Source organism: Sturnira hondurensis, unplaced genomic scaffold (assembly GCF_014824575.4).
Source record: "Sturnira hondurensis isolate 20B ecotype Veracruz unplaced genomic scaffold, ASM1482457v3 Scaffold0013931, whole genome shotgun sequence".
Lineage (NCBI taxonomy): Eukaryota > Metazoa > Chordata > Mammalia > Chiroptera > Phyllostomidae > Sturnira > Sturnira hondurensis.
Window position 1 is genome coordinate 392,540 of NW_028086562.1, and position 23,486 is coordinate 416,025.

The 23,486-nt window shown below is 44.9% G+C and overlaps 1 protein-coding gene across 9 annotated transcripts in view; it reads left to right on the forward strand.

Moving 5' to 3' along the window:
• RERE (arginine-glutamic acid dipeptide repeats) overlaps positions 1–23,486 on the forward strand; it is a 408,446-nt gene that overhangs the window by 330,775 nt on the left and 54,185 nt on the right. For 5 of the 9 annotated variants that reach the window (XM_037062025.1, XM_037062026.1, XM_037062023.1 and 2 more), the window contains one exon: positions 21,582–21,662. In XM_037062025.1, coding sequence (XP_036917920.1) covers positions 21,582–21,662 — 81 coding nt within the window. The other 4 variants (XM_037062031.1, XM_037062029.1, XM_037062032.1 and 1 more) reach the window with 4 other exon arrangements.

Below are 23,486 nucleotides of genomic sequence, written 5' to 3' on the forward strand. Positions count from 1 at the left end.
TATCTTTATGAAAGGGGTGGTGGACTCTTAAAGTGCAAACCAAACAGTGTTTCTGGATAACCAACTTTAGATTTGCCTTCTAGAATATCATACAGGGAGAAAGAGAGAAGAAGGACTTTTTTCACCTTAAATGTAATTCCACTGTGTTTCTGTACCTACTGTGTGCGAGGCTCTGCTGGGGCTTATGGAACCCTTTCACCACCATTGGCTGTGGTAATGCTTCTTCCAGTTCAGTCTTCTGTCCCATTGTCAGTGTGGTCTTCTGTTATTCAAGTGACTGTTTTGTATTTAGCTTAGTTTTTTAGAAACAAGGTTTTAAAGTGCATAGAGTCCCTTATTCAACAGGGAGGGAACTGATCGCCAACATTAGGAAAGTAAACTGCATTTGTTCTGTACCTGCTAAACTCTGCAGGAGCCACCACTAACCTTGGTCATGGCCTGGCAGTTGTGGCACCCTTGACTTATTTTGGCAGTGGGTGTAAATGAGCACTTGAGTTGGATGTTGTTGCCACGGGCAACCTAGAGAGGATATGGCAGTCACACAGCTGAAAACTCTTTCTGAGTGCCTCTTCTACTGACAGTGTGCTGGGGACCACAGACAACGTGAGGATGAACACACTGCCTCTTTCCTATCGGATGGGGGGACCAGGAGGTGCTCAGTGGAGGTGTTGTTTCAAGGAAGGATAGGGTTTCACCGTGCATGATTGGTAGAGGTCAACAGAAGAACAGAGGTGTAAAGAATGTGGGTGGTTAGTTTGTAGCTGGTTCCCAGTTTGAATGAAGCTGCAGATAGAGGAGTGATACCATAGCTGATTCAAAGCTACCTACTCTTTATGGGAAAAGAAGTTTATGTTTAACTTAATGGGAAATAAGGAGTAATTACATATTTTTTGCATGTGGGGAATAATAGGACTGCCACCATCACTGGTGGTGACATGGGCAAATTGAAGTGGGCGGAGAAGGGGATCCATGATTCTGAAGCATGACCACACATTAGAATCATCTGGAGGACTTTAAAATGTCCTGGTGCCCCAGACTGCACTTCAGCCCAGTTAAATCACAGTCTCTGGGGTGGGCCCGGGGCATCCATGTTCCAGGCCCTGAGAACGTGGAACTGGGTAAGCACTGTGGTTCCAGTGAGAGGGGTTGAGAAATCTAAGTTTACAAGCTATGGTTTTGTACCTTTGTTGCACACTGGTATGTCACAAGGAACTTCACACACACACACACACACAGCTTCCTTGGGTCTCACCCCAGGGATTCTGACTGATTTCATCTGGATACAACCAGGGCACTGGATTCTAATGCACAACTAGGCTTGAGGGAAATGGAGGTAGAGGCAGTGAGAAACAAGACTTTTATTATGTGCCAAGTGTAATTCTAAGTACTCAACGTGAATTGACTCATTTATTGACATTTTAGAGATGAAGAAGCTGGGTCGTGGACAGGAGACACAACTTTGCCGAGGTCACAGGGCGATTCATAGAGCTGCTTTCCTGCCCCTCCTCCTGGCTCCAGAGCCCAGCTCTGAACTTACTACACATCACATGTCCTCTCTAGAGAAGCCCAGCTGATGGGAGGTGGGAGGGAAGGAACAAGTGAGAGATGTGTAGAGAGATACCATTCAGATTTTGTGCTTTGGTATGAGGGAGGAGTCTGGTGGTACCTTTAATAAAGTTATGGAATCAGGAGAGTACTTGATTTAGGGCAGATTGGAAGTGTTTATGTTGAATCGGAATGATTGTTGAAGATGCACGTGGATGTAGCTGTTAGAAATGAAGGTCTAAAGATAGGAAGCTTTCTGTTTACAGTGAAAGTTCATGGTTGAGGAAACTTGGCTTGAAGAGGTTAATTAGCGTGCTCAGGGTCTCAGAGCTGACAAATGGCAGAGCCAGGATCCGATGGGGTTGCCGGGGTGCTAGTGCAGAGTGAGAAGAGATTCAGGGAACTAGTGTATCGGAGGGCGGGCTGGGGGCAGCAGAAGGATGGACCCAGTGACAAAGGCAGGAGAGAGGTTTGTATGCTTTATTGTTTAATTTGTTAAACTTGATGTTTAACTTAATGGGAAGTAGGAATGGTTACACATGTTTAAATGTGGGCAGTGGTAGGACTGGGGTGTCTTTGACACAAATCGGTTGAAAGATTGGGGCAGGGACTTGGTACAAGGTCAGCATGCTGAGGCATGTCTCATAGTATTGATCACATTGCTGATGTAACTGATAGTGAGTCGTGGGCTGCATACAGAGGTTAGGGAACCAGGACAGGGATGGTACAGGAGTTGAGGGGCATAATCAAGAAGGAGAGATTTTGTGGAATTAGTGGCAGCTGTGCAGTAGTCAATAAAAACACATTTCTAGTTTCTTATCTTAAATGTTTTCATGATGTCCGGTCATAAGGGATGGCTACCAGTGGGTGGCTGGGTTGGAATAAGGGGCACCAAGAATTGTCAATTCAAGCAGAGAATCAGAAGGGTATGAGTAAGATTTCTCATGTTTCCAAGAGTGCCATCAAAAGAGGAATGAGAAAGGGACTTTGAGCTAAGGGTGGAGTCACCGAGTGAGAGGAAGGCTGAGGAGGGTGAGGGTTGCATAGCTGTGGAGCCGCCTTCCTCAGGGTAGCAGCCATTTCTCATCCCATATTTCTATTCTACTAAGCAAGTCTGGATAAATAATACCTCTGATAATCTAAGGCAGTTAATCAAGTGTGATACATGTTTTTCTAATAATTTGAATTACTGAACCCCTGTCTTGTGATCTTTGGGGTCATGTCTCAATGGCCTATAAACTGTTCCTTGTAGGACCAGATACATGCCTCCAGGACTCAGAAACTTTTGAGAGCTTAGAATTGACTGCGTTTGGCTGAAAGGAGAGAGGGGAGCTTTGCCAGGGAAGTAAAATCACGTGGCTGTCGTTGAAGTGGGAGTCAGTGCGTTTATCACGGAACGTTAACATGGAAGTAGAAGTCATGCATTTTCCGTTATGGGGAACACAGGAACAGAACTGATGCCAAAGAATTCTGTAAAGCTTTTTTCATGACTTTGGATTGGTGAAAGATGAGAAGGGTCTGGTTCGTATTGAAGCCCTTGCTGGTACTCTCCCAGTAGTTTTGGGTGAATGCTCTCTGTGGCCAGGAGGGGGGTGGAGAAGTGGCTAAAGCACGAGGGGCTCCGCCCACTCCGCGAAGTTCCCTCTAGACGTCACTGTGGTTTCATTTTCATCGATGCTTCCTCAGTATAATATGTTTTATCAAACAGGCCTAAGAGCCTGAAGGAAAAAAAAGATATGAAGGAGCTTGATGGGTAGATGATTCTTTTCTTCATTATAAAGAACATTTCTTTTTCATCCTTTATTAGGCCACAAGAAGCTTTTTCCCTGTTCCGTGTCCTAGCCCATGCTAAGGTCCCACCAGTCCTGCCTGCTGTAGTCAGAGCAGCCTGGGCGTTGAGCCGGCCTGGGAGAAGGCTGCGAAGGCTGAGCCCAGGTCTCAGGGCAGTGCCCAGATAAGCCAGGGGAAGAAACACAGTGTTGGTGCGCAGGCTTCTGCGAAGAACGTTTGCTGTCGTGTCCGGTGATTTTTCAGTTTGCAATATGTTCGAAAACAAGAAACTCCAGTCCCCGCTCTTCCTATTCCCCACTACGTTCTCTTGTCACTTCTTGTCTTAGGTAACTCCTCCTCTGTAGAAAACTACCTTCTGGTAATGTAATTAAAGTTTGGTATGGAAACGAAAGCATTGGCAAATCTGTTTTTGGTGGAGTCTGTGCCCTAGACCAGCTGCTGTACCTTGGCAAGTCATTGATTTTCTCTCTCTCTCTCTGAAAAAAGGTGTTAAGTGATGAGGCCCCTTCTGGCCCTGAAACGTTCAGGTGCAGATAACAGGAATTGTCATGGAAGAAATACCATCTGTATGTGGAAAGGATTCTGTCAGGTGACCCTGGACAGGACCACCCTCCTCAAGAAGAGAGATTTTAACGGTAGTGAGGGACTTGAGTTCCCAGACCCAGTGCTCCGAGTCCCATGGTGGGGTCCACAGAAGGATGGGAGCACAGAGGGAGGAGGGTGAAACCTAGGAATGAGGTAGTGAATGACCTTGTTCAAGGTTGCACCGATGGTAGGTGAGGAACAGCTCCATGGAGACAACCAGTGCACAGGACCCCCCAGGCCAAGAATGGTGCGAGGAGACACAGGTGGGATGATGTGGGCGTGTTCAGGGAGCAGAAGGAGCCTGGCTGTAGTTGACTCTAGGACAGCAGTGGCAGATTTGTAGCCCAAGTGCCGTCCCTTCCTCCTCCTTGCACTCATTGTTCAACACATCGTGGTCTCTGTGAGAACTCAGAATCCGTCTTAACACAAGTTCTAACCCAGACACTTGGGTGTGGGGGGAGCAGAGGCTGGAGTGATCAAACGGACGTTGCTCAGCACCTCAGCTGGCACACTGAGGAGTCTGAGCCCTCCACTCTCCTTGCATAGGGAAGTGCCAGAACCAGTTTTGAAATTCAAGTAAAGAACAGTCTTTATCTTGGTGAACGACAGTTACACCAAAAAATTAAAAAATGTTTTATTTTTCAGTTACAGTTGATGTACAATATTATATTAGTTTCAGATGTAGAACCCAGTGGTTAGACACTTACATAACCTTCGAAGTGATCACCCTGATAAATGCAGCGTTAGCAGGGCCACCCGCCTTGGCTGTAGACCGTGTTCTTCGTGACCCAAACTAGGGTCACGAAGAGGAAACCAGGGTCTGAGTAACCTCCCTGCGGTGTGGGGCCAGGTTTGGCCCTCCCAGGACTTCCGGTGCCGTCCTTTCAGACACAAAGCTAAACGTTGTTTTCCCATAAAGCCCTAAAAGAATTTTGCTTTAAGAGCCATATAGTTCTTCCCAAGTTTAAATTGGCATATGCTTTTTTCATCATAAGGATATAAGTTCTAACATATTACAGATATTGACATTAGAAAGAAAAACTCTCATCACTCTTAAGTATATGCAGTGAATTTTGAATATCTTGAGATTTATACCAATTATCATCTATTTAAAAATACACAAATGGGCTTCTTAGTGTAAAGCCTTTTGTGTTTGGGAGTCCGTGCCAGATTAGCCCTTCATACTACCTGAAACAAAGAAGTACGGTTATCAAATATGTGCACCTAGTGCAGTTTCTTTTAGAGCTGAACCTCTGTGCTAAAGAAAAATTCTCTCCAGGAATTACGATGTTTTCATAATAATTAGTGCAGAGTTGAGCAAAACAAAACATTATAAATGTGGATAAAATTTTACTTTTTAATTATTGGAAATAAGATTGGGATTGAGATTTTTTAAACACATTAGTTCTTGGATGAGTACTACTTATTGTTCATATGAGGCCGTGTTCCGTATCAATTTTATTCTTGTTTATTTGTAGATAGAAACATTCAGAAACCTTGTTTACGTGAATAAGTAAATGGGAATGATAGGTTTTTTACAGTGTTATTTAATTATTTGAATTTCTTCCATAATAATGCAAAAACATAATTTATCTTCAGACATGGTTTTTTTTATTTAATTCTCGTTCAAGTACAGATTTCTGTCTTGTATTCCCAGCCCTGCCCCCCGCCCAGTGCTCCCCACCTCCCTCCCATTTCTGCCCCCCTACCTTAGTTATTGTCCGTGTGTCCTTTATACTTGTTCATGTGAGTCCTTCCCCTTTTCCCCTGTGATTCTCTCCCCTCTGCCCTCTGGACCCTGTCAGCCCATTCTGTATTTCAGTGTCTTTGGTCACATTTTGCTTGCTTGTTTGTTTTGTTGTTTAGATTCCTGTTAACGGTGATATCATATGGTATTTGTCTTTCACCACCTGGCTTATTTCGCTCAGCATAAAGCTTTCCAGTTCCATCCATGATGTTGCAAAGGATAGGAGCTCCTTCTTCCTTTCTGCAGCATAGCATTCCATTGTGTAAATGTACCATAGTTTTTTGATCCAGTCATTTACCAATGGGCATCTAGGTTGTTCCAACTCTTGGCTATCGTAAATTGTGCTGCTATGAACATCGGGGATATACTCCTGACAGTGGAATTTCTGGGTCAAAAGGCACGTTCATTTTTAGTTTTCTTAGAAAATTCCATACTGTTTTCCATAGTGGTTGTACCACAGACATGTTTTTTAATAAGCTATCAGATGACATCTCCATTAGATCCTCCTTCAGTTTTGTTGAAAGCAAAAAATTAAAAGTACCTGAGTTGCTTAAAGCTCTTACTGTGAACGTAGAGCTAGTCACAGTGCCAACACGCACACCAATGTTGTGAGCCGAGGCTGTGTGTGGTGCCCTGGGATTTCTGCATGAGGACCTGGCTGCCTCGAAGCCCTCCGGATGGGCGAGTGGGATGTGCCTTTGTCTGTGAAGTGAGAGGAGGGTGCCAGTGGGTAAAGGTGGCCCTTTACCTTCCGCACCATAGTTTGTTTCTAGGCAGATCCATGTAGGAAAGGAAACGTGACAGTGGGAGGTCTGGGAATGAAGTCCCTTAAAACTATTTGAGTCCGTGGACCCTTAAGAATATCTTTTGTGTCTGCATGCCTCAGTTTGCAGAAGATAGACCTACAGGTCTTTCTTGCCAGGTCCTCACCTGGGCACTAGGAAAACCCAGGGACAGTCAGGCCCATGGGATCTGGTTTGGTGGTGTGGAGAGAGCCAGCCTGAGGGCATTGCCCGAATCTTCCAGGATCCAGTTGGTCAGCTTTGGGCAGTGAGCCAGGCTGTGCATTGCTTTGGTAATGTAAGTGATGAGTAACCTGCTGTTCTTGCCCTTCCCAAGTTTACATCTGAGCTCTTATTGTAAAACAAAATGAAACAACAGTCCCCCCCTGCAAAAAAAAAAAAACCCTCTGGGAGACCTTGTGTGATTTAATGTCAATGAAGTATATATATTTACTTTTTAAAAATATTTTGATAACTGGATTTCAATAGTACTGTTTTCCTTTTTAATCCACATGCTTTATTTTGGGCATTAAATAATCATTTTTAGAAAAGGTTAAGCTTTACCAGATTGCCAAAAAGGGTCCATAGTACAAAAATGATGAATTTGGTTCTTAGTGTTGGCCTCTTCCAAGTAGCCACAGAGAGTCTCCAAAGAGTCCCAGGTGGCGGTGTCAGTGAAGTGGTTTCAGGGAAGGGTGCTGCATCGGGGTGACGTAGTGGCTGGCGTGTGGTGCAGTGTTCCTGGCTCGGGCAAGCCCCGTAGGTGTTTCAGATGTTGCGGTAGCCTGTCAGACCTCAGAGCTGGTATTACCAGGCATTACCTGAAGGATACTAGCATCTTCTGTAAACCAGTTTGCTGTCAAGCATTAGAGAATCACACCACCTGCCCCTCTGCCAGGGGGCGTGGTTGAGGGTCCGCTACCTCCCTTGCTCTGTTCTACCACAAGAATCCATCCAAAGGAAGGAGACTTTCATTATCTCCAGATTGTTGATCAGAACGCTTACGAACGTTCTTGGTTTTATTATTAAATAATATGGACCTGCAGCTTCTTAGTTATTATTTGGTTTGTTTCTTTAACATTTCAACATTCATTATTTTCTTCCTGGTGCTTTCTTAGCAGCTGATTTGCTCTACGCACCAGGTCCCCTGACTCCAAGCTACAGAGCTGCATTTAGATCAGGTTTCTCGCATGGTGCTGACTTTATCTCATTTACAGTATCACGTTTCTGTTGCCATACACAGTGTGATCTGGGCCTCCCCACAGCTTTTTAACAATTCGTAATTGAACAGGAAGTGTTTTTATTACAGTGGCCTTTTGATTTTGATTTCACAATCGTGTAGTGTTTAGCAGAGAGCAGAGGTGGGGAAGCGGCTCTCTGAAACACATTTTTGACAGAGAGAAGTCTGTTGTTTCGGCCACTTGGCTATCTGTCAGCGGTTCTCAGACTTCCCCCTTGTGCTGGTTGCCTGGCAACCTGGGGCTGGAGCAATCAAACCGTGGCCAGTGCTTTTCCAAGCCCAGATTGAGAGATGATTTATTGGTGGAACTGTAAGCACGGTAAACCCAAGCCTCAGAAATAGACCTTTTTTTTCTTTTTTAAACCATGAGTTTATATAAACCACATCAAGAAAAAAAAGAAGAAAGATGAAGAATATCAGTGGGAGGGTTGGTTTTTTTTCCCTAAAAATTTTAAAGACTAAAATTAAGGCCTATAGTGACTTTGTTATTATTATGTGTCTATCCACATATGTATAGGTTAACATTTCTGCTTTGTTGGATTATTACTCATTTCTTTTATCTTCCTGGAACACTCAACATTTTAAAAGTCGGTGCTTTTATCTGGTAAATTAGGATACTTGGGATGCCATCTTTCCACGAGAAACTCAGCCCAGGGAATGTTAATGGCTTGCCCGGAGTCATCTGAAGCGTTGACAGAATCAGGCATAGAAGCAGAGGCCAGGTTTTCTGGTGCCTGTGTCCGTATCTGGGTTGACCGCAGTGACCATAAAACGCTGGTTGCTCTTCTCCCTGTTTTACAAAATTAGCTGAAAAATCCAGAGACACTGCCTAACTATGTGTTGTGTTAACAGGTCTTTCTCTTCATACGTGTGTGCATTGGCGTGTGGAGAAGGGAGTGCTGTCATTTCAGGACAAGTTAATTCTGAGCTTTCAGATTCTTCCCACCTCTGCTTCTGCCTATACCACCTTCTTTTGCTCTCTTCCCCCAATTTATAATTATTACTTTTTAACTGAAAATTATCCTGTATTGATTTATTTATCTTTATCATGAGATTTTTCTTTCCTAGAGTTTCAAATAACTTCTCCCATATTGTAAATGTGGATGAAGAGAAATATATTTTGGGAGGCATTCTGCATAAAAGGAGGGAGCAGAAGAATCTCAGCCTGATTTAGTAGGCTAAGCATTTCTTAAGCATTTCATTCTGTAAAATTTTAAGGAAATACTTTGAAACTCAAACCACACTCTGCATGCAGCCCAGTGTATCCAACTGTGTATGTAAATGTGCTATTAGTATGTTTGTGTTTCTTATAAATATACAGACCTAATCTGTTTGTGTGTGTAATTTACACACAGCTGTGTTCATGTTCCCTTAATACCAATATTTTCAGTGAGACTGTGGTATCATGGGAGCACTATTGTTCCAAACAAAAGCCAGCAGAGCAGCCTCGTGGTGGGACCATTACCAGACCCTGATGTGGGGACTCTCCCTTGAGACACTTTTGTGGTAGTTGTCGTGCCTGGGGACAGCATGACACCAAATGGTAATAAAAAAGAAAACAATGACCACAAGTTAGACAGGGATCTGCCTTACCGGCAGGTTTGCCTTTTGTAACTGAGTACACTCCCTCCCCCACTCCATTTCCCTACATTTACTAAAGAGATAATTGATTTTTTCTTCCCTGTTCAGAGACCCTGTAAAGTGAATAGAATTAAATGAGAAACCCTGGCCCTTGCCAAGTGGTGGTGAAGGAGAAGCAAAGTTCAGGGGCCCTTCCATGGCAGGAGCTAAAGCGAGCCCCGGAATTCCCTGTGTGGGGGGCAGATGATAACTTCCTGGGTTCTTCTAGAGGACAGGTTTCATTTAATTTAAAATGACAGACCTTTACGATTTTATTTCATCTAGGACTGTGTGGTATTATTGTCCATAATTCTGACAGTGTATTTTACCTCCCTAATGGAAAACTTCTGGTGCTTTGGGTGTTTTAATGTTGTACAAAAAAGAAGTGAGGATCATTCTAGACCTGTGCTGTCTGACTTGGTAGCCACCAACCACGTGTGGCTGTTGAGCACTGGGGGGTGCCAGTCCCAGTCTAGAAGTGCTGTGAGTGTGAAACACACACCGAATTTCACAGCCCTCGAAGGAGAAAAAACGCAAACTATTTCAGCAGCAATTTCATATTGATATGTTGAATTGATAATATTTTGGATATAGCAAGTTAAAATAGACATTAGGAGCTCCTCTATTATTAAAATTAATTTTATCTTTTAAAAATATGGCTACTAGAAAATTAAAGTTATATTTGTGGTTCAGTCAATATCTATTGGGCAGCCACTAATTAGACTCTTAATTATAATATTTGCAGAAGGCTTCTGCGCTAAAGATTTTTCCCTTTTTATTTCTTTGTAATGTTTATTAAGCCGCATTCTTTTTTTCCAGATTATTCGTCTTTCTTTTTGTACTGAGATCTACTTTGTTAGATAAAGAAGGTTAACTTTTTAATGACTTGTTTATAGCCACTTTACAGGAACATTTACAGGGAGACTCCACGGTGATTTTGCAGGGAGAGGAGGAGCCTGTAATACCCATTTGGGTTCTGTTGTTAGCGTTGGGTTATTTTTAATTTGGGTGTAGCTGAGCAGCCATAATTGGCCAGACATATTTTGCTGGCCCTATTTCTATATCTGTTCACGCTGCTGCTTAACTAGTCCGTTCTCATTTGACTTGAAATGCATTGAAGTGTGGTCTGATGGCAATACTTCATTAGGTCTGCTCTAGTGAAAAGACTCCAGGAAACTCAACGCAATCATCGTATAGACAGATATGTAGAATGGCTCCGTGGCCTTGGCTAGTGGGCCCAGGTGCAATGTAAACCATTCAAAATGAGGTCATTTTCTTATGGGCCATGTGATTTTTGAATGAAAAATGGAGTAATTTTTTGACATTTGAGACCACCTGGGAAGGGGTTAGCACACAGGTGTGTTGAAAAAATTCATTATCAGCTTCACTCTGGGTGCTGAGCCGGCATCATGGAGTGGGATGGTGTAGTTTCTCTAGTGGGATTTGTGTGTCTGCATGGACAGGAAAGCTGGTTTTAAGTAATTTTGTTAGTAGCAATTAGAGGGTCAGAAACTTGCAGCGAACACATAACAGAAGACACTGAGTCAAGATGGAGGGCAAATGGCTGGGAAATCAAATAAGTGTTTTGGGAAGACCAAGCTAGCTCACCTCCGGATAGCTTCACGTATTGATTCAGCCAATGACTGATGTTGATCACATGCTGTACCCATCAAGTGCTGTTTTCAGTGCTGGGATATAGAAGGGAACAAATTTCCTCAAGTATTTAGTATCACGTGTCATGTCATATGGTAATGAGAGCTATGTATTAAAATAAAACAGTAAGGTTATGGAGAGTAATAAGGCATACAGATTGAGGAAGTCTAATTGGAAGGTTGTTTAGTGGTTCATTTCATTAACAGCTAACTAACACTGTAGTTAGAATTTTTAGTGGTTTTTGTAATGAATTTCATATTGGTTCCTTCTAGCTGTATAACAAATTACTCACAACAATAAAAATTACCTCCACTTGCCCTGGCTGGTGTGGCTTAGTGGATTGAGTGCCGGCCTGCAAACCAAGGGGTCGAGGTTCAATTCCCAGTTGGGGCATGAGCCTGGGTTGTGGGCCAGGTGTCCTATGGGGGGCATGTGAAAGGCAGGCACATTTTTCTCCCTTTTTTCCCCTCTAAAAATAAATAAATAAAAAATTTTAAAGAAATTACCTCCACTTAAAATGACACTGATCATTTATTACTTCTCACTGTTTCTGTGGGACAAGAATTTAAGAGTGGCTCAGCTGGGTGCTTCTGAGCGGGGGGGGGGGGCGGGGGGGTGGCTTTCATGAGGTTGCAGTCAGGTGGCAGGTGGGGTTGGAGTCATCTTGAAGGCCCCTTACCTCAAGTCCAGGCCAGGAGGATTCAAACAGCTGGGAGCTAAGAGAGCTAGAGCTTCTGTGGTACCTCTTTGTCCCTGTATTGTCTCCCCAGCACGGTGGCTTCAGGACAGCCAGACTTAACTACGGTGTCTCAGGCTCTGTGCCTGTAGAGGGAGAGCCAAGCAGAAGCTGTTTTGCTTGTGCCCCAGCCTCAGCCCACCAGTGTCACTCTGTCCTGTTGGTTAAAACGATTACAAAGGTCCACCCAGCCTCGAGGGCAAGGAACAGCCCTCTCAGTGCAGAAGTGTCCTAGTCGCGCCATAAGTGCAGCGTGTGGGACGAGAAGGAATAGCCTGTCACAAATAAAAAACTTTTGTGGGTATGTGTGTTTTAGTTTGTTTTGTCTTAAGTGATGTGTGATCCTTGTCTGTAAAGTAAGAGTTCTGAGCAGCGAAGATGCTCTAAAGCCCCCTTCCAAGTGTGTCGTTCTTGGATTCTGCTGTTACAGGTGTGGCAGGGGGCGAGTGGTGGCAGTGTCTGGCTGCTGTAGACATTTCTGAGGCACATGGGCTGAGGGGTCGGCTGGGGGGAGGAGGGCCACTGGACTCTCCCTGCTGGCCTTCAACTGAAACACCTTAGCACCTGGCACTTCAGTCCCCCTTTATGTTAGAGGTCATCTTACAGGGGCAGAGGGTGGACAGAACAGTGATTGAAACCAGGAGCTGGCTGCTGTCATGAGACTCACGAACTAAGGAAGGTGGAAGAATCAGGGCAGGATCCCATTAATACTGACCTTCCTTAGTTCTCACTGTCGTGTTTTGGACCTTTGGAAGATTGAAAGGAAAGGAAATGGGGTAGAGAATGCTATGGTATTATTCCTTCATGGCAGCTGAACAGCTGTCGTGTTTGACCCTAGAGAAGACTTGTTTTAGAAATGGTCAGGCTTGCATTGGGGCTTCTGTGCTAATAAGCACCATCAAATCTTTTGGGATGGGGTTGGGGGAAACAGGTTTTGTTTGTTTGTTTGTTTGTTTTTGGGGGGGTTGTTTTTGTTTTTTTGCTAAAACCAGGATTAATCTAACATTAAAGGTGTTTTTGACAAGTTTTAGGAATTTCCAGAGAAGACCATTGACAGCACACATCATGCCTTAAAGGGTCTCTTCAGAAAAGAGTGTAGCTGTCCTCTTGTCTCTGCGGAGGAAAGGCCTCCCTCCCTCACTGCAGCTCCGAGCGGGGAGGTGTGGGGGTAGAGACAGCCTCTGTTTGCTGAGGCTCTGTGGCCAGTGGCCGGACCCAGTGTCCGTCTTACACCCAGGCCTGAGGGAGCGCCGAGAGAGGCAGTGAGCTGCACGGGGGCCGTGGACACTTGGCACAGAGTTGTACACTCTCCGAGTTGTTTTGTGGGAAAATTTCTAACAGCGTACAGTGTCTGACACATGCTTTTGCTTCCAAGAGCATGTGTGTGTGTGTATGTGTAAAATTTCCTTTTGAGGCTTTTTTAAAAAGAAAATATAATAACCTTTAATTTCTCTGATATGAGTAGATACAAAGGAATGTTTCTGTACCTAGATTTCAAGTAATTCTATTTTGAAATCTCATTTACTCTCTACCCTTCCTGATTAACTATGGATTAGGGCAGGGTATTTAATTTAGCTAAACCTCAGTTTTTTCATCTGTAGAATGGGTCCAGTGACACTTCTCTTGAGGAGGACTTGGTCTAGGACCCATGACTGTCCATGTTGAGATTATGATATTCTGAGACAATAGAAGCTGTTACTCTGAATAGAAAGTGTAGGTGCACATTTGAGTTAGAGGAAAATGTCAGATCTAGATGAAAGATGAGAATCATCAGTAAAATTGTGGTTATTATTATAACTGGTTATCCTGTTTGCTTTTTTAAAAACCATGACTAGTTTAATGAAACTATTAACTACAGTTGATAGTTAATAGTTATATTAACTATCTATAACAACTATATATATATAACTATATATAACCTCGAACAACTCAAGGATTGCAGGTGCCGGCCTCGCACACAGTTGAAAATCTGAATATAACTACTGTAGTGACCCTGGCATGATGCTAGTAAATTCAGAGTGTACTTAAAGGTATAGTCAGAAATGAGGAGCAACATACTAGAACTCATGGAAATGCCCACCGTAATTGCTGTCACATCTCCTCCCACACAAGCTGGTTCCGGGTGGTGTTTATCAAAAAAGTAATGCCTTACTCAGCTACCCTTTCATTAATGTGTTAAATAGTTAAAACCAAAAACAAATGATACTTTTCAAAGCAGCATCAGTAGCATACCTCCAGCGGGAAGTGTTTTAGATACGGGGTGACAGGAATCTATAACAAACGGGATTATACAGATGAAATGCAATAGGTTCTCATCTAGCAGTTGTTCAGAAAGAGTCGATGATGAGCAGGTAGGTGGGCATTGTGTAATACGGGTGTGTTTGGAAAGGCTTTTGTTTCTTCTGCTTGGCATCAGCCTCCTCTTTTTTTCACCTTACTCATTACCACAGGCCCACATTTAGGACACTCTTTGATATGATCCTACTGCTCTCAACTTTGAGAAGAGCAGTGGGCATGCTCCTCCCACTCCCTGCCTAGCTGTGGGCCTACACTTTCATACCTCTAGCAAGGCAGGAGAGGGGATGGGGGCACACTGTGGTTTGCTTACTTGCAAATATGAATGTTCTTCAGTTCCCTGTAAGTTATTAACATAAAATTTTGTGCAGAAAACAGGGTAGAGCAGGAGCAGCCATTTTCACAGTGGGAATCATTTTAATAGCGACAGTGTTTTCCAAACACTTATGTAAGAGGATTGAGTAGACGTTGCTTTTCAGAAGTCCTGGTGAGTTTCTGACTGTGATGTACTAGTTAAAATTCACCAGAGGGAGTTAATTTTGAAAGCTCTCAGCCAGGGGTTAATGCAGAGCTATCTTTTAGCCATTTCTGGGGCATAGGCCCATCTTCCTGCCTGTCTTCTCTGCTGCAGGCACAGGGCAGATCCAGCCCTTGAGATGAACCACGTTGGGAGTTTCATATGCAGATGAGGGAGATAAGTACACCTTATTTTTTGAAGGACTTACTCCCACTCCCGTGCTCTTCTGTTTGCTATCCAATTTGATGTTCAGAAAAGAATTTTGAAATGGATAGGCAGATTTTTTTTGCCAGCTTAGCTGAATAAACTGAGGCAAGAATAAATTAAGTTATGAGAATATAGCCTTTACTTGTTCATTTATAGATTTTGGGGGGAACACTTAAAATTTTGAAATGCAAACCCAGCAACAAATGCCCTTTGCACCCATGATCTGCACCCTGTCCTTGACTCCATTCTTGGGCCTCACTCCATCTCTGAGGTTCCCAGTTGTTTCCATTTGTCTCCCTTGACCCTCTCCTCCTGGTCCAGGGATTTGATGACTTGGTTAGTTTTTCCATCTGTGAAAGGGAGATTTCCATCTGTAAAATGACGCTTCTTGGAGTTGGTGCACCTAGAGTCCTTAAAACGTGTCCTAGCATTACGGTGCGTCAGCCGGTTTCCCTGTTGTACAGACTGGTGTTTCCCTACCAATTTCACATCGTGATCCAAACGGTGAAGCTCTTTGCCCTGGGCCCACCTGGCCATCCCGAGGGAACAGAAGGCCAGCATCCAGGTGGGCCGCAGGCACAGGGCTCGGGGGGCTCTGACATGGGCCGGCTCAGCAACAGCATCAGGAACTTTTGAATGTTTACTTTATCATAAGAGAAAATGTTATTGCATTTTGACCCAATTATGTTTAGTCCCATTAAGTATCTCCTATTTCAGAAGTGGCTGTGTCTATAAACAATCACGTCAGATTTTCCTTTATGGAACAGAAAAGCAGACTAGGACTTCTGAGTTTGAATCTCGTGCTCTTTCCCTTCTACCAGAAAGGAGAAATGGAGCTTTCCAGATTCTGTTAAAACCAAGTAGAAGAGTAAATACTGTGCTCAGGCAACTTACTTTTTTTAAAGCCAGGAATTAAATACTCTCAATTAGGAATGTATAGGCAGGTGACTCCTGATGATGATGTGAAATTTTAGCTTAATAATAGAAAATGATAGCAATCTGTCTGAAAACTGGAGCATAATTATATAACATGAAAGAGGCTCTAATTATCACTACAGTGGCAATCATATTACAATATATGTGTATCAAATTAATGTGTTGTACACCTCAACTCTATGCATTGTTATATGTCAAAATATATTTCAGTAAATAAAATAAAAACTAGAGCACAGCCACAACTTAGAGCTGTGCTCTAAGTTGTTTTACAACTTAGGTTTGTAAAACAAAGCAAAGAATAGTCTCCTTGCCATAAATAAACTTATATTTATATTTGGGTCTCATCTGGCTGTGGGAATTCAGAAATAGAAGAGGACTTGTTGTGTGCTCCCAAAAGCACACAGTCAGGTTAACTGGAAACAAACACCCCGAGGCCTCAGTTTGTGCTCTGGAGGGTGGGCGGGGGCCGCAGGTCTCTGGAGTGTGAAAAGCGGGGCTGCTGAACTCACAGAGCGGTGACCCAGCCCCCGTTACTGTCTTGTAAACAAGCACAGTCCCCTTCTGAACTCACAGAGCGGTGACCCAGCCCCCGTTACTGTCTTGTAAACAAGCACAGTCCCCTTTCTCCTTCACCCTGGGCATCCTAGCTTTCTAATAGCTATACACCATCAGGGACAGAAAAGCCAAGGGACATAGAAATAATTCACGAGGCCTGGAATTTCAGCACAAGCAATGCCAAATTTCAGCTCAACTACTAAGAAACAGACCGTGTCTATGTGCTGTCATTCAGAAGTTAAGCATACAGGCAGACCAGATTTTATTGTGCTTTGCTTTATTGGCCAACACAAATGTTGGCCACCACCCCTCTTTTTAAAAAAATACAAATAGAAGGCAAGACCCTCCACCAATAAACAGATTCCAACTCACTTATTACAATACCTGCCTTATTGTGGTGGTCTGGAACTGCACCCGCAATATCTCCACAGCTTGCCTGTATCTGTATATTTTGAAGTCAGTAGAGTTAATTGTTAAAGTAAGGTCTTCATTTGAAGAGAGATGAAGTAATAGAGAAAAAGGAGATCACAGCCTCAGAAAGCCTATTTAACATACTGACATAATCATTGACTCTCTGAGTGGATTGGCTTGGTTTCGATTTTAAAGGCTACTTACTCTCCATTTCTGGTAAACCACAAGGTGAAGGCTGGTCTCTGAGAAGCAGATGTTTGACCAGTTTTGAGGCCTTGTGGGTTTCCATAGAGAAGTAACAGCGAAGGCCACATGAAGCTTTTACTTCCTTTTTTGTAAGTGGAGCCAATGGTACTTTGCACTTGAAAGCATAGTCATTGAAATACATTGACAGAAGTGGTCTGTGTTTACCACCAGATGTCAAAATCATATTTCTGGAAGCAGTTGATTTGAAATGTCTGAGACATTCAAGCAAGTGTTCCCAATGGGCTTGGACCATAGATTGAGCCTTAGAAATAGTCATGAGCATCTTGGATGGTATTTAAAGTCAAGGGTGCAGTGGGAGATAATATTGGGAGGGAGTTTGGAGAGCAGAAAGCCTTGAACAAAGCTTTGGGAAGCCCTAACATTTAGAAGTTGAATAGAGAATTAAGCCAGGTGATATGAGGAAAATCAGGAGAGTTTCGTGTCATGGAGCCAGGAAAGTCAACTCTGTTATCACAGTTCAGTATGAACCCTGTGATTTTTAACAGTCTATTTCCACTGTGACCACCGTAGCCCAGGCTCATCATTTCGTGCTTGATCTCGCTTATATATCAAAACCATGGGAGACTCCTAATGCTGTCAAGAGGCAAAGAGGTGTAAGATACGGTGCCCATGTTTCAGGGCATGTAGACTCTATTAATACATGAGCCTTTATACAAATAAATGCCACATGAATAGGAGGGAATGGTTAGGGAAATTTCATTTTGGAGTGGGAGGGATTTGAACTTGGGCTTGAGGTAAACTGGAAATATCTTGGGCAGGCTGTAGAGAGTAGTAGAAAATATAATCCAGAGTTCAGACAGTTGCACTGTGGGCTAATTGGCATCACTGGATGTCTGGTTAAAAAGTTAGCTACAGGAATCCTGGAGTGTCCTGAATTGGGGGCTAAGGGGTGTAAACACTACCCTGAATAGATCAAAGAGCTACTTAGGTAGGGGAAAGGGGCAGGGTGAGTGAGGACTAGTGATTAACCTTGCAGCTATGAAAAATTCCTTGCAGAAGCCAGTAAGTGGCTGGATGGGGGAGCTGGGTTAATAGGCTAGCTAGGAGGAGAGAGGGATGAGGGTCTGACCTGGACTAGCACTGGAGTAGAAAGAAAAGAGGGTATTCAAAGACCTTTCTTAGGGAGAATACCGAAGACTTGGCGATTTGATGTTGGGGCTAACGGGAAAGGGCAGAGTCCCAGATAATGGTACTATGACTGAAATGGTTATGTCTGTAGACTCTTACCTCCGTCTTACAGAGAGTGTGGCAGTGCAGGGCATGGGTTTTGGAGCTGGGGTTTGAATTCTTTTCCTCTGAGGCATTGGGTAACTTTGGTCTAGTTACTTAGCCATCTGTGCCTCAGCTTCCTTGTCTTTAAACTGGAGCTAATACCCCTGGCTGGTGTAGCTCAGTGGATTGAGTGTGGGCCTGTGAGCCAAAAGGTCATGGTTCAATTCCCAGTTCAGGGCACACACCTGGGTTGCAGGCCAGGTCCCCCATTGGGGCCGTGTGAGAGGCAACTGATCTATGTTTCTCTTCCTCTCTTCCTCCCTCCCTTCCCCCCTCTCTAAACATAAATAAACTCTTTAAAAATAATAAAATGGAGAGATAATAGTACTTATTTGTAGGTTATAACAATTTTAAATTAACGTATGTAAGACCCTAGCATATAGTAGGTACTTAATAACTATTACTTGAATGGATGGTGTTCAGAGTATTACATCATAACAGGTAGCAGAATCAGAATCTGAATTCAGGTTTGCTCAGCTCCACCACATTAACCTGATGTTCTAGAGTCAGCCTTCTTCAGATGCCACCTCCATTTGTGCCCGCCTCTCCGAGTAAACCTGTTCTGTGCCCTTTGGCATCTAGCCCACCTTCAGGTGGTGTGGTCCTGGCATTCCACCCTCTGACTCATTCCGGGTCACCCACCTCAACTTTGTGTAGGCTTTCTTGTCCTATAACCAGTTCTCACCCTCCACCTCTGTCTTTCACGGAGGGCCTTCCAAACCCCCTCCACCTCTGCAAATGCTGTCTGGGCTCGCTGTGTGGCCCTGCCTCCCCAAGAATGCCACCTTGGGGAGGGCATTCTAGACTACACAGTCCACCCCCTGGCTCCTGTGCTGCACTTCACGACTTTATGTTTGGCTGAATTAAGTCTCAGATTGTTCTGTAATGACTCCATGCACATTTATCTTACCTGCTAAAAATGAGTCAATTTTAATACAGCCAATACGCACTCTTTTTAAAGTGGCCCATGGCCACTTTTAAATTCTTCCCAGTGCTAGGTACTCAGGAAATACTTAAAAGAGTGCGTGAAGAAGCATGAATTCTGGTGGCTGAGGTTGAGTTTGGGCCTTTCTCATCTCACACCTGGGCTATATCACCAGCCTCTATAACTAGTCTCTCTGTTGCAGTAGGTCTGTCCCTAGGCCACAGCAACACTGCCGTTGGGGCAGTTCTTATCCAGTCTTTTTTCATGGACCATTCGTGCTTGAACTTCCCTGCCTGTCTACAATTAAGACCAGAAGTCTTCCGTTGGGCCTGAAAGGCTCTCTGCAGCCCGATCCTCTCCTGCCACTCCAGTCTTACCTACCTGCTGGCACTCCTTTCTGCACACCCTGTCCTCCTTGCAATTCCCAGAATGTTCTTTATCCCCTTCCTGACTGACACCTCTGCCTGAAGCCCTGCTGAGCACACCTGGCAGGCTCCTGCTCTTCCTTGTCACTTCCTCTAAGATACCAGCAGTGTAGATTGCTTCCTCCTTCTAGCCCCACCCACAGCCCTTTGTTCCTCTGAAGCTTTTCTGAGGGCCCAGAGATTGATCTGTTTACCTGCCTGCCTTGGAGCTCCTTGAGGGCAGGGCAGCCTCCTCCCTCTTCATACCCCCAGTGGAGATGCCTGTAGGTGGTCAGGAATGGAAGTTGATCCTAAGAAGGATACTTTTATTAAGTAATCGAGGTCACTCTTTTCCAGACTAGAGGAGCGCTTGCTTCCTTTTTGTGCCTTGACAGACTTTTCCTTTGAGGTATCAGAATTATACTGAAAACTGACAATGATGAGTCATCTTGGGGCTGGAATCTGAAAATGCAGAGCCTCTAGGAAGGGAGTGGGAGGTTGCAGATCAGTCCTGCAGGCCGAGTCTGGCTCCTCACCTAATTTGCCTGGCCGGTCTCAAACACGGGGAGTGGGAGGGACTCTCCTCCCGGTGGGCAGGTGATTTATTGGCTGGGAAGCTTCCGCGGTGATTTCGTGGTGAACCGGGCCTTGCGAGGTGCAGCCTAATGCCTGGGCCGCTGGGAGCAGCCGCCCACAATACTGGCCGGAAGAGACCACGGGGTCGTCGGGCTGGCCTCCCATTTCGCAGCCCAGGGCTGGTGGACGGCTGGCGGTAGCGCTGCTGACTCTGCCCGCCGGGAGGGAGGACTGGAAAAGGAGCGGCCTGGGACGGGCCCCGAGCCCCGGCGCAGCCCCAGCCTGGTAGGCGCCCTCAGCTCACTCTCGCAGTGGTTGGGAGGAAGTTTCTGTGCTCTGGCGCCGGGATTTACTTCTGCTGTTCACAAGGAAGGACCCGAGGTAGCAGCGCCCGGTCCCGGGAGGCTCTGGCGCAGAGCCCCAGGGCGGGGGGCCGGAGTGCGGGGCCGGCGGACAGCGCGGCAATCCAGGCCGCCTTTTGCAGCCGCCCGGCCGCGCTGGGCTCTGCGCGCTGCTCCAGCCTCCTCCCCCGGTGGTGGCAGCCGTGGCCCCAGCCCCGAGCCCTGCGCCCCGCGCTGCGGCCCGCCTCGGTCACACACCGAGCCACCCTGGCTGCCTCCTGCCCCCGATTTTTGGAGCCAGAGGTGGGTGACAGGCGCGGCCTCTCGCTGCTCCGGACCCTAAGTGGCCTCGGCGCCGGCCCCACGTACCTGTGGCTGCCTGGCCACAGGCACCCACCCGGCCGGGACGAGCAGTGGCAGGTCGGCCCCACAGGACCAGGGCCCAGAGCCCGGGGTGGGAGTCGGGAGGGCTGGGGGACTGCCCGCACTGGGGCGAGGACAGACTGCCTGGGAGCCGTGGGACGACAAGAAAGTCTTCAGACTGCTAAGGAAATGGGGGGGGGGTCGGTGAGGGGCTTCGGGAAGAAGGAAGGGGTGCTGGTTTTTCTGTATTTGGTATCCTGGAGTGGCTTTTCGGGACAGAGATGGTGGGGCAGGCCAGTGGTGTTGGGGGTCCCAGTGGGCGTCAGATGTCGATGCCTTCCTGGTGAATTTCTTGGGTTAAGGAGAGGGCCTTTCAGCCCTCTAGGGTGCCCTTCTGGAGAAAAGTCTCCAGGTTTGGTTCTGTCTTCTCCCCTCTGCTCCACACTCTGGGAAGCCTGGTTCTAAGGTGGAAGGCAGTCGTCCTGTTTTATTGAAACCCGGAGTGTATCTGTTGTTTATCCCTCAGTGAACCAGCGCGTAGACTGGTAGCGCAGAGGGCACAGATTGCTGCCGAGCCTCCACGTAGATGTCCTTTGCCTAAGCCTGTGTGCGGCCTGGGCTCCCGGTTCTGAGAAAAGCTGTGGGGGGCCTGCCCTGGTTGTGTGTCCCGGGTCCTAGCCCAGGGGTATTCCCTGGCTAAGACTTTTTTGTTGTTGCAGTTGTTATTTTGCTGATTGCGGATATCTTTGCTTTGCTGACATCCTGTTTTGTTTTTGGTTTTTACATCCCATTTGTTGTTTCTTTTTATTACAGAAACGTTTCGTTAAGGGGCTCAGGCAGTACGGCAAGAACTTCTTCAGAATCCGAAAGGAGCTGCTTCCCAATAAGGAAACAGTGAGTACAATTGGACTTTATGTAACTTGATTTTTTCCTCTTTGCTCCTGCTGCTTCTCCACACTTGATCTTATGAAATGGTTTCCTTTAACCCCGCACTGTGCTCAGATTCAGGCTGGCCTTTAGCATCCTATTCATTTTACTTCCTTCCCCGTTTAGTTCTAGCTCATGATTCTAGATAGTAAGTGATAGATTATGCCTATTTCCCTGAAGAAAGTGGACTTCTGTTGTCAGAACAAACAGGTCCTCGGCAACAGAGGGTTAAGTTGTGGGGTGGGAGTGGGTGTTGGGGTATTGGGAAGTTAACATCTAATTTTAAATACAGTGGCTGGACTAGGAAATGTCATTTATCACTAGTTCAGATTTGGTTGATGTGGTTTGTAGCTCATATACTTTTAATTCTTTTGGGACTTTTTCTGTATTTAATGTTACAGTGGTTTGAAGAGTAGTTTTAACTCTTTAATTTTCCAGACGTAAGAGTTTGTACTTTTCATTTGATGGATGAACGGTTGTTATAAATTGCTTAAATGGAGCTTTAAAAAATTCCTATGTTGTTTCACAAAACTGAGAGTCTGATCTGTTGAGTACTTTTACTAAATTCAGGGAGGAGGGTTTGCTAAGGAAACTTCAGAGTAAAGTTGTACAAAGAGAATATCGTCGAGGGATTCTGTCTCACTTACCTGTGGTTTCCTCCAGGTGCTGCTGGAGGTGGGTTGGGGAATGTCCTCCTCTGGCTCGGCCAAGGAGTAGGGGAGATGCAGGGTGGGGTAGAGCCAGCCACTTCCCAGTGTCTGGCCGGAGCCAAGTCCAGTCACTGCAGTGCTCCTCAGGACCTGTGGTGGGGCGAGTATTTAGATGTTTTCTCCAGGAGTGGAAGTGGGGGATGGATGAAGAGTATTCGTTATAAAAGTCGGTAGGTTGTTTTGTTTTATTCGGGGGTTTTTTGTTTTCTGAGTGTTGTTTATTGATTTTTTTTCTTACTCAGTTTTGATGCTTTTAATGAACTGTTTCTAGACACTTTGTGTATAGTACCTTAAGAACAATGATACCATAACAGAGAAAATGGGTTCAGAGATTTCAAGTATGGCCTCCTTTAAATCAGTGGTTTGCATCATCAATCATAACTAGATTAAACTTTTAATGATTGTTATATACCTGAATATGCCGAGAGATGAGTCATTTTAAGAGAGGTAAAAAGAGAGACAACTGTTCACATACATTAAAATAAATTGATTATGTAATTGATCCATAAAACCAACTTTTTTTTGCTCTTTCCAGAACAAATTGGAAAGAAGTATTGAATGGAGAACAGTGAAGGAAAGTATTTTGAGGATTTCAGTTATTTGAAAATTGATAGGTACTTCTAAAAACAAAAATGCCCCTGGCTGGTGTGGCTCAGTGGATTGAGTGCAGGCTGTGAACCAGAGGGTCCCCAGTTCGATTCCCAGTCAAGGCACATCCTGTGTTGCAGGTTGGGTCCCCAGTAGGGGCCATGTGAGAGGCAACCACACATTGATGTTTCTCTCTTTCTTTCTCCCGTCCCCTCTAAAATAAATAAATAAATAAACAAACAAACAAATAAATACATAAAACCTTTAAAAAAAAACTAAAATGCCCTTACCCAAGTGTAGGAATTTTGGTTTGGCTAAATCGGGGTGAAATTGAGAGATATCATTGAGCAGCTTTGACTTGATGTGAAGGGCTACCTCATAACCTCTCAACTCAGGTGTTACCTATCCCTGTGCTTTGCTAAAACATGCAAACCATGAAGAATCTGATACAAAGTATCACTCACCAACACGTTATCTTTCTATTTTAAAGAAA